An 11,597-nucleotide genomic window follows, 5' to 3' on the forward strand; every position below is an offset into this window, starting at 1 on the left:
TTTACGTTGACAGTCCCTAATATGTCTAGATCTCACAACTGTTAGAGTTAAGAATGAACTGCCTCTAAACCTACTATGTATATAAATATATGTAACTCTCAATAACGGAAAGCAATGAACCTTTGTCCTAATTCTTAAACTCCTCAGTCCTTTGAACTCAAACATATACTATTATTTTAAGATATCTTATAATATTTGATTTTTGCTCTAAAAGTGTTTAAGTGCCCTAAACTGATAAATAGCCATGTCCGATTCACAACGATACCCTTAAAATCTTAGTAATTTCACGTCATTTTTGCTTTAGAAATTATCAGAATTAATCACTAAAAGGACGACGTTTTCTTCCAATGGATCGGATTAGGGGTTCATAGAGTTGTTTATCAGATATGCCTCTCGTTAAATGAGGGGTCATTTGAAATTAAAAGGACACAGTCCCTTTAAACTTCAATTTTCTAATCCTTTTAATTTTACAACTTGATTTCGTAGAACTTTTATATTCAAGACAAAAAATAGATAACACGCGCAACCCCCCTTAAATTTATTGACTTTGGTGGGAACACTTTATCACTAATGAGAAAATCCTAATGCCTACAAAGTACAGCGCTTACACCTCAAAAACCCTTTCCGTTTGCTGATCACTCCCTTTAATAAGACAAATGTACGACCACATTATAAAAGTTAAAACAACATAAAATTGGAATTATAAATCAATCTTTCTCTCAATATTGTAAAATTTGCTTTTGCTGTTTCGACACTATTTTTTATGTTAAATTTTCTTCTTTTTTGCGCAGAATAAAGTTAAATTACGCTCTAATAAACTAGAGTTTGGGAGTGAGTTTTATATAGAACAAGATTGAAACAATTTTATTTTGAGAAAAAGAGACATATTGTTCACTTGAATATTTATTAAATATGAAAAGCTGGTATGTATGTGAAAAGATTCAAGTGTAAAACTGAACACTAGATTTGCAGCATGTTTCTTGGTCATGTGATTTAACAGCACACTGTAGAATACAACTCAAAGCTGTATTTAATATATTTTTATATAAATAAATAAATATATATTTACATATGGAATGCTTAGAAGCATCTATCTTTCTATCTCTCTATTTTTGAATTTTAAATAACTGATCACTCGTTTAGGTTATGGATGATTCATTTTCCCCTTAAAGGGAGTGTTCGCGAAAAATGAAAGGGGGTATAGGCTTACGGTGAAAAATAAGCGCTTTTGATCGCTACTAATCTTAATTCTATCTGATGCGTCTATAAGGAGATAATTGTTAAAAACGACTCATGCTAAAGAAAGTAGCGTCCATACAAATTTGGAAAGTTGCAACATTTAACTCGGATCGTAAAATAATCAATTTAATTCCAAATAAATCATTCAGATATCACAAACAATAGTTTGAAATATCAAAGGTCTACAACATTGGGTTGTTAACATATTTAAGTTTGTGGCAAAGACTCAATTCCTTTGTACTATATTCTAAAAAAAAGTTAATTTCATCTGGTCTAACAAAAACTTTCAAGTTTTTTTTAAATGGTAATTTACATTTTTTGCCATTCAGGGGCATTAACCGACAAACCTTAATCAAAGGAACAGTTATTGCGTAATTTCAAGTGACCCTCAATGCAAACATGACAATGTCCGAGTCACAAGCTTTGACTTAGTGTGAATGTAAGAAAGTATGAATTAAATATAAACGTTTTTTATTTTTAAAAAAAGATTATTTTTAATTGCGGATTCTCTATACCAAAGTGACTTGCGGATTTTTACTGCATGAAAAAATAAAGGAATTATCAGAATTAAACACTTTTAACCTAAAATAACAAGAATATCCGACCACGCCAAAATAAAGTAANTTAAAAGGATCGTCAACTAAATTTCAAATAATTCATCACTGGACAAAAAAGTGGGTGATTTGAAATTCTATATTTCAAAAAATAATAACGATTTTTTGTTTTAATAATAATCATAATCAGGAATTGAGTCTTTGTCACAAACTCTGATTTTCTAATACCTATATCTTTGCAACCCAATTTCGTAGACGTTAGGTATTTCAAACTATGAATTCTTTTAGATCATAGCCTAAGTTTGAAATATCAAGGGTCCCTTTAAATGTAGTTTTCACCTTTTAAAAATAAATCATGCTCAATTTGTGGGAATTGATTTATCGCTGAAGGACGTTCCTGAGATGTAAAATAATATTAACCATCATTTTCTCTTGAAAAAAAATATTTTATGTTGTAAATTTCAATTATAAAAATTCATTATTTGTAAAAAATATTTATTTCGCAATATTTATACATTTAGAATACAAATTACTTTGGCTTTTTGTTTGACTTTAGAATAATCAATTAACATAAATTATTAAATACTGGATTTACTACATAATTAAATACATAATATTTCAGGACATACTAGGATACTAGGAGTTTCATTCAAATACAAATTTAGGAATTAATAAAAATTTAGGATTTCCATTCAAATACAAATTTAGGAATTTCAAAAAAAATTATTTTCAAAGTAGGCAAATATTGCACTGTAATGAGCGAGAAAAAGTTACCGGTTATGGAGCCACATAAATTCCTACTCCGAGCCTCACATTTGGTCAATTCAAATTTGACTTTGTCCATTAGATTTGAAAGAATCACAACAAATTCGCTTCTTTGTTAAAAAGGTTGTCAAAATATTTTTAAAAAAATCTTTTTCTTAAAATATGTTTTTAAAAAAAATATGAAAGTTACATATAATGCAAAAAGTATAATTTAAGGAATTTTTTTATTAACATTGGTAAAATTTTAGTCTATTCCACATGTACATATACATTCATGTACGTTAGATTTTTATATTCTTATGTATTCAAAAAATGCAATTTTTTTAGCGGCATAAATGTGTTATAATTGTAGTGAAATAAAACAATTCATCTAAAATTGAATACTTGATTTTAAATTAAAACTCTGATTTTATGAAAAAAAAAACGTTTGGACGAGATTTTACGCAACGGATAAATAACAGAAAGTACATTTTATAGTTAGTTTGTATGGATGAAGGATGAAAAATAATGAGTGGGTAAGGATGGGGATGAACACTAGGATCGGTAAGATGTTGGGATGAGGAATGTTTAGTCTGCAAGGATGAGGATGAAAAGAAGGATTTGTATAAATGAACTATATGTTGGGATGAGAGATGAACAAGGATGAGTAGAGAACTATATGATGGAATGAGAGATGAACTCTGTTTATTATAATTATTAAATATCATTTTTATCATTATTGTTGTAAAAAATGTTACCTTCCCCAATAAGTTTGATGCATTGCATGAATATGTTCCGTAATCTTGAGCTGACACTGACAGGAACTGTAGTCGAGATATAATCATTCCATCCTAGAGATATATGTTACACAGATAGTACAAAAGATATTATCATTCCATCCTAGAGATATATCTTACACAGATAGTAAAAGAGATATTATCATTCCATCCTAGAGATATACGACTTGAGTCCAATAGCCGTTTTTCATATTCCACACAGTATTAAAAGAGATATTATGAACTATAGAGATGTGAAGAGGTTTTTTGCTAAATTTTACTATTTGGACACGTCAGAAACCACTTAATTGTATTGTAAGTTGTAACTAATGAAGATTAGTCTCGATATTCCTAAATACAAAGTAGTAGGCAACGCCGGGCACATCAACTAAATCATAACTTAATACCACGCACAACGCTGGGTACTCCAAGTCTACAACAAAGTTATAATTGCCAAAGTTTTAAATTTCATTTTCTTTCCTTTACAGCGATCGGAAAATTTGACTAAGTGTTTGTAATAAATAATTCTCAGATGACAAGTTTTTAAGCTAGCTAAAATTATAATTTTGAAGAGGGGAGCGAAGCGTCCAAGAATTATATTTATAAATGTTATTACCTTATAGTCATCTAGGTGTATTGAGATATTGTTGTTTGACTGAATGATTACAGGAATGTACTGTACTGCAGGTGTACTCTCGTCTGCACTGCTTTGGATCTTGTACCATCTATGTACAAAGTGTTCTAGTATATATATATAGTGGTTTTACCATTTAAAAATGTCCATGAGGATGTTATAATTTATGACAAAGGAATTAAGTCCTTGCCACAAATCTCAATTTTCTAGTCCTGATATCTCTGCAACCAGATGATGTATAGCTTTCATATTTCAAATTTGAATTAGTAGATCCATCAAAATTCATACTATTAAATATCTAAGGTCTACGAAATTGGATTGTAAAGAAATAGGGATTAAAAATCTGAATTTGTGGCAAAGACTTGATTCCTTTACTTCTAAAATTGAGCCATAAACATTTTATTATAAGACGATAAAATTAAATAGCAATATTATTAAAGGGACTGTAAGCGTTATTTCAAGTGACCCATCATGCAAAGATGAAAATTCCCGATTTACAACAGTACCTATAATAGCTTTGTCTGTCCAAGTATGAATTATATTTTAATTTTATTATTTGCGATTTCTCTGCGAAAGTGGCAGCATTTCTTGCTTATGAGAAATCATGAGAAAATTCCCAGAAATTAACACTTTTCGAGTCAGAAAAATGACGATATCTTCCACATTTTTCATCCATTTTAGGATTTAAAGGTACCGTTGTAAATCGGATATTGCTTATATTTGTGCCTTATGTTTTAAACAACAAACTATCCAACTACAACAGTACACAGTTGTACTTAATAAATGAATAAATGTACTTCGATCTTTATTCTAAAGTTGAAATTTTGCAATATTTAATTGTTAAAACAAATCGCACTGAAATTTTTTTTTAATCATATCTTTGTATGGAGGGTCACTTAAAATTACGGTTACAGTCCCTTTAAAAAAAAGAAACTTCGGAAGAAAAAAAAAACTGAGCTAATTTTCTAAATTATTTATTCGCAGTTTTTGCCGACTCATTTTCTGAATTTTTAACATGCAAAAGTTTAAAGTCAAAAACAAAGTATAACTAACGGATTGTGATATTTGAGATTTTCGCAAAAATCCGATTAATTTTGAATAACCCTGTATGATTTAAAGTTTAACTGTATACATGTATCAATACAAACAATTTTCAACAAACTTTTTTCAAATTACAAGTTCACAAGTAGGCAAAGAGAAGTTATTAATTGACAACATCTCTTTGTTTTTATGTTTATGTGCATCCATGCAGTTTGAAATCGAAAATTTAAATCGAAAGTCGTCTTCATTGTATTGATATAAACGACGAGACTGTAAATAAATATATATTTAAACCAAATGACTAAAAATCTAAAAAATAATTCAAAGTTAACACAAGTTAAAACTTATTTCAATCATTTAATTTATTCCTACAACCCACCTTATCAGTGGAACAGGAAGGCTGGTCACCTTGCAGCTCATGGATACAGAAAACCCAGGATACTAACAAACATAGACAATGTACAGGGGTCCCCAGAAAACAGTGGACTGATTGTTGTCTTCGGTTTTTCTTTTTATTATCAAACGTCGCTAAGGATTTTGTAATTGTAACATTTTAGACATAAATAATTCATAACAATTACAAATAAAACATTTTTTATCTAAAAGAAAGAAAGAAGACATTTATTATTCTATTTTCTGGTTAAACCACTTTTTCTCAAACTGTAACACGTATTTTTGTCTCAAAGAAAAAACAGAATCATAAAATCTGAACATTTTTTGTAATTTTAGTCTTCAAAAAGACAAACAATATGATATTTTTAAAAATCTAATTTTCTAAATTTAACTGAATTAAAAACCTGTTTTACTGTTTCTCGTAGAGGTAAAACGCTAGGTGCATGTTGAACCTAAAATTGATTATTTAGAAAAACTTTTTTGTTAATTAATTAAACTTTTTATTTTGTTACCTGGACCGTGATATTCTTATTGTACCCTGACACCACACAGTGGTAAACACCTCAAACATTAATTAATTAATTTGGAAATATTTAAACTTTTCGAGTTTTTTCCACAAACTTTAATTCTTTTATTCAACTTAACGTCGTAGACACTTGATTGGTCAAACAATAAATTCTGTTAGATCTTAAAGTAACAGATTGAAATATTAAAGGTTTACAACATCAGGTTGCAAAGATGTAGGAATTAGAAAATTTGAGCTTGTGGCAGAAAACTGAGTTTCTTTATTGGTCCTTATTTTAAAATTATTATGTTTTGGTTTGATGTTCTTACTTTCAAGAATTCAAAAAATTAGAGAGTAAAAATTAGACCAGCTGATTCTTCCTATAGGTCAATTTTTTCTTCAGTTACATACAGGGTGAGGAAAAAAAGTACGATTAAAGTCGTCTTCTTCAACACAAATATTTTTTCTTGAAATGCATGGAATTTTTTAATTATTTAAGAATATAGTTTTTTTTTTTTTGACCATTCATTAAAATTGTGTATTGATGTGTTTAAAAAATGTTTATTGGTTTTCAAATTTGAGATGATAAAATGGGAGCAAGACAACTGTGAAATTAATGTCGTCGTTGTTCGTGGTTTTACTTAAGAAATGTCGCCAAGGATTTTTTAATTTTTATATAATTCAACTAACTGATATATCTCTAAAATATTCAGAGGTGGGAGCTTTTGGGTGAACGTTTAATCTCGATATCCAATTGTGGATTAACGCTTGATCCCTGTATTAAAGTTACCCCTGCAGGGTATGACCACCACAGAATATTTAATAGAAATTAAATTTATTCTTAGATCTGTATAAAGGAGATCAATGCTTGATCCAGAGATTCACAACAACAAAAAGTTTTGACTTTAAAAATGAGATTCTGATAAACCTGAATAAAACCCGGCTTATTAATGAAAGACTCTAGCGTAGGTAAACCCAAAGTCAGGATTGGTTCTGATTCGACCAATGAGAGACTGCTTAGACAGCTTTCTCTCTGTAGCAGACAGATCAGCTGTGACAAGGAGTTGTAAATCTCGAAAATTTACACTACAAATAATTCTCAAAGTTTTAAATGTAAAAAATAATAGTTTTTACGAAATTTACGATCATCAACTATTAAAGACCCAAGCCTTCAAAAGCGAAAACCCCAAAGCGATTGTTTTTACTAAACCCAAGGCATCCAAAACCCGAGTCTAGACGATCGCTTTACTTGGGTCTTTAAGTAGACGCTGAGACCGAGGTTTACTCGGATTTAGGGGTTTAAAATCTCAACTCAGGTCACTTTTTTAGGAATAAAAATGTTCGTTTCATATGACAAAACCCTGAGTAAAATACCATTCTTTTAAAGAAAAAAAAAGATAACGAAAATTCCACAATTTTCTTGTTCTCCCTAGCTGTATTGTTCTTGTTCTAAGATTTTATTTTCTCCTTAATTTCTGACTTCAGAAAGATGAAAATTCNGGTACCTACAGTCCTGGATATACAGAGGTACCTACAAAGGATGAGAGACTTTAACGACGACCCATATTTTTAACGATCTGAAGGCTTTGTCTTCTGCCTTGAATATAGTCTTATCCATGCAGGATCGACTCTAAAGTCTTTTCCTTTGTGGGCAACCTTGAAACCTCTTTTCCAATTACATACAGTGGTAGGCGATTATATCAATACAATGTTTATGTTAATTTATAAAGCTTCTCTTTGTTTACTTGTAAACTTGTAATTCGAAAAAAGTTTGTTAACAATCAAAACTTAAACGAAAAGTCTTCTTCATTGTATTGATATAATTGCGTACCACTGTATTATTAATATATTGTATCATGAAGTGTTAAGATTAGAGCGGGATAAAAGTCGTCTTTGTTAGATATTTAATTTTACACTAATACTAAGGATTTGTTAAATATTAAAAAAGTCCTAAGCAACGTTTCGAATTAAATGCTTCAACGAAGTTCAACGTTATCGTCACAAATATCGTTATCGGTTTAAAACAATGCTTATGTCGTATATTTGAAACTGAATATTAAGAAGTGGGATTTTTAAGTGTTGAAAATTGTTTAAAAGAAGTGTCGATAGAAATCAAACGATTTAAATAAATTTGTATTTTTACAGATTTTAGTTCTTCTCACTAAAATTAAAGTACATTTGCATGTACTTTAAATATTTAAATTTTCATATCTTTATTAAATATTTCAATATTTTCATATTAAATATTAAAATATATTTATTTAAAATTATATTTTGATATTTTCGTTTTAAAAATTTCAACAAATAATATTATTATTATCATTTAAATTAATATTAAAATTTTTAATATTATTAAAAATTAAGTTTTTGCAACAACGGCAAAAAAGGGAATTTTCGTTAAAAGAAAAACAGATTTCTAGCAATTTATTTGAATAAATTTTTATTTTTCGCAATTTCACATTCTTGCATTTTCGCATTTTTCTTTAAAAATGATGAATTTATAAATTAGCTGATACCTGAATCTTCTTTATCAACCCTAATAAGTTTCAACTGGGTTCCATTCTCAACAATAACTTCTAAAACATTACAAAAACTTGTACAAAAAAAAGAAACGGGAGAATTTTATGCATGAAAAACTCTTATTAATTTTTTACGAAAACCGTTTTGAAACCTTCGTTCGGCATAAGAAAAGTTCAATGCCAGTTATTTTTTTTGTGACTGATATGATAAATTAAAATTATTAATTTCTGATAATTTCATTAGTATGAGCACAGTGCAGTCTTCTTTCACTGTAAATAGTGCAAGCCTAAGCTGGGAAAAACTGCAACAAAAAATTGGTTACTTTCCAAAAATTCCAGTTATTTTATGCGAAATCCAGAAATTCAGTAAAAAATGTCAAGAATAAAAATTGCACGAAAAATGATAAATTGTCTATATATTTTTAAAAACCAGCGAATTCAATCGTGCAAAAATATTTTCCAAAAAGTGTGCCTAAAAGAACATATTTCCATTACATACACAAAATAAATTCAAGAATTTTATGCGGGCATTATCATTATTATTATAGCGTTTTTGCAGCCCAGTATCCTTGATATGTTTACCTCCATTCTTTCTCCAGATCTAAATCCCTGATATATGTACCTCCATTCTTCATCCAGACCTGAATCCTTGATATATTCACCTCCATTCTTCCTCCAGACCTGAATCCCTGATATATTTAACTCCAGACCTATATCCATAGTACATTTACCTCCATTCTTCCTCCAGACACATATCTCAGATATATTTCCCTCCGTTCTTCCTCCAGACCTGTATACCTGATATGTTTGCCTCCATTCTTCCTCAAGATCTGAATCTTTGATATATTTACTTCTATTCTTCCTCCAGAACTAAATCTTTGATATTTGCCTCCATTCTTCCACCAGACCTGTATTCTTGATAGAATTACCTCCATTCTTCCTCCAGACCTATATCTTATATATATTTACCTCTATTCTTCCTCCAGACCTGAATTCTTAATATATTTTCCTCCAGTCTTCCTCCAGGCCTCAATCTTTGATATATTTATTTTTATTCCTCTTTTAGACCTGTATCCTTGATATTTCTACCTGTATTCTTCCTCCAAACTGGTATACCTGATATATATACCTCAAAAGCGTCCTTCAGATCTGTATCCTTGATAAATTTACCTCCATTCTTCCACCAGACCTGTATCAAAGATAAATTTATCTCCCGTCTTCCTCCAGACCTGAATCTTTGATATCTTTACCTTCATTCCTTCTTTTGACCTGTATTCTTGATATTGATTGGTATACCTGATATATTTACCTCCATTCTTCCTCCAGACCTTTATCCTGGATCTATTTACCTCCATTCTTTCTCCAGACTGGTATTCCTGATATATTGGCTCCATCCCTTCCCTCCATGTCGAGACAATCTAGGGTAACGTTACCTCCAGCTTTCTTGTAAAGTACATATTTATCACTATCCCTGGACTGGGATACCTAAACAAAGTTTAGTACAGCGTTCGGCGTTTATATCAATACAATGAAGACGGCTTTTATATTTAAGTTTTAATTTCAAACCCGCTTTTTTTAATTATAAGCTTATAACCAAACATAGACAAGATGTTAATTGACAGTCTGTCTTTGTTTCTATGTCAATTTATATTGTGTATCCATGCTGTTTAAAAACTTGGTTGAAATCGAAAGTCGTCTTTATTGTATTGACATATACGACGCCGACTGTAATTTAAAGAGTTACACACACAGGATCAGACTTCGAAAATAAATTGCAGAAAACGTTTAGTCTTTTTGTAAAAATTTATTACTTCGGACCTGCAAGTGTAAACTACCAGGTTTCCCCACAAAAGAGGAGAGTGTAAAGACACCCGGAGGTTTTCTTGAGGTACAGGGTGTCCAACGAAACATGTCAGTTGATAAATAGTTTTGAACGTCGTCTTTAATATGCTGTATTTTATTAAAGGCTTTTTGCAGTTATTTCTTTTAAAAAAATATTTTGCTCAAATAAATTTTACTTTGAAATCAATTTTACTAAAATATGACTATTTTTATTATTGTCTTTGGTATCAAACAACTTATCAAATTATGGAAGAATACATTCTAAACTGTTCACCAACTGTCATGTTTCGTGGGACACCCTGTAAACCAATTAATTGAAAACTAATGCATATATTATATACTAGCCCTGCGTTGCCCAGGTTTTCTATTATTATTTGGTGTTAAATCATGATTTTAGCTGAAATATCTGGTGTTGTCCGTGAAATTTCAAAAATTTATTGTTTTAGTCATTTTGTAATTGGATAAAAATTAAAGATAAAAGAACATCTTTGATTCGTCTCTCAATTTTCATGTTTGGTGGGACACCCTTTATGTTTTATAAAGGTGTGAATTTGCAAGATGGCTTCTTTTTTCAAAATCGTTGTTCAGTTGCAGATACTTTAATAATCCATCTCCGAAAAAAAAAACTTACGAAAATCAGTTACCTTTCAGTTTTGAATTAATATAAAAACTCTGAACCTCCGGCACTATTTCAGGTTAGGTTAGGCAGGGATCGATGGATAGTCCCTGAGGTTTCGGGGTTTTTTTCTGATTTTTAAATGGAAGGAAGGTGATGGTTTCATGCATCATTTTCTAAGATTTGACCAACCTTTTTATTCTTGACAGTAACTAGAGTTTCCCGGGAGAAGGTTTGTTGAGAGTTTTCAACCATAACCTGAAATTATTCATGAGTTTTATTCAATTTGCAAAAATATCTCCACCCCTACCCGTCAACCGCAAAATCAGACTAGGATACGGAAAAGGTACACTTCCTTGCAGGACAAATAAAAAGGATTGTAAGCGTTATTTCAAGTGGCCCTCCCTGCAAAGATGGCAAGGCCCGACTCATAACGGTAACCTTGAAACCTTTATCTGATCAAGAATGTGAAAGATATTGTCGTTTTTCTAGGTTTTAAAGTGTTCCAATATGTTTTCCTGCAGTAGAAATACGCAAGTCACTTTTGTAAAGAAACCACAGTTAAATATAATCAGTTTTCATAATGATCAACATTGATAATCCCTACCATCCTTCTCTGAATCCCTCCCATCCTTCTCTAAATCACTCCCATCCTTTTCTGAATCCCTTCCTCCTTCTTTGAATCCCTCCCATCCTTTTCTGAATCCCTTCCTCCTTCTTTGAATCCCTCCCAT

At 30.4% G+C, this 11,597-nt stretch overlaps 1 protein-coding gene across 1 annotated transcript in view; it reads right to left on the reverse strand.

The window, feature by feature from the left end:
• LOC111712928 (lachesin) overlaps window positions 1–11,597 on the reverse strand; it is a 20,726-nt gene that overhangs the window by 2,049 nt on the left and 7,080 nt on the right. The window contains exons 5-12 of the mRNA XM_023487687.1: window positions 11,056–11,121; window positions 9,755–9,890; window positions 8,403–8,462; window positions 5,894–5,943; window positions 5,786–5,833; window positions 5,368–5,429; window positions 3,930–4,038; window positions 3,238–3,388 (exon numbers count right to left, since the gene is read on the reverse strand). Coding sequence (XP_023343455.1) covers window positions 3,238–3,388; window positions 3,930–4,038; window positions 5,368–5,429; window positions 5,786–5,833; window positions 5,894–5,943; window positions 8,403–8,462; window positions 9,755–9,890; window positions 11,056–11,121 — 682 coding nt within the window. The remainder of the gene's footprint in view (window positions 1–3,237; window positions 3,389–3,929; window positions 4,039–5,367; window positions 5,430–5,785; window positions 5,834–5,893; window positions 5,944–8,402; window positions 8,463–9,754; window positions 9,891–11,055; window positions 11,122–11,597) is intronic.

The sequence above is a fragment of the Eurytemora carolleeae genome, unplaced genomic scaffold (genome assembly GCF_000591075.1).
Source record: "Eurytemora carolleeae unplaced genomic scaffold, Eaff_2.0 scaffold669, whole genome shotgun sequence".
NCBI lineage: Eukaryota > Metazoa > Arthropoda > Copepoda > Calanoida > Temoridae > Eurytemora > Eurytemora carolleeae.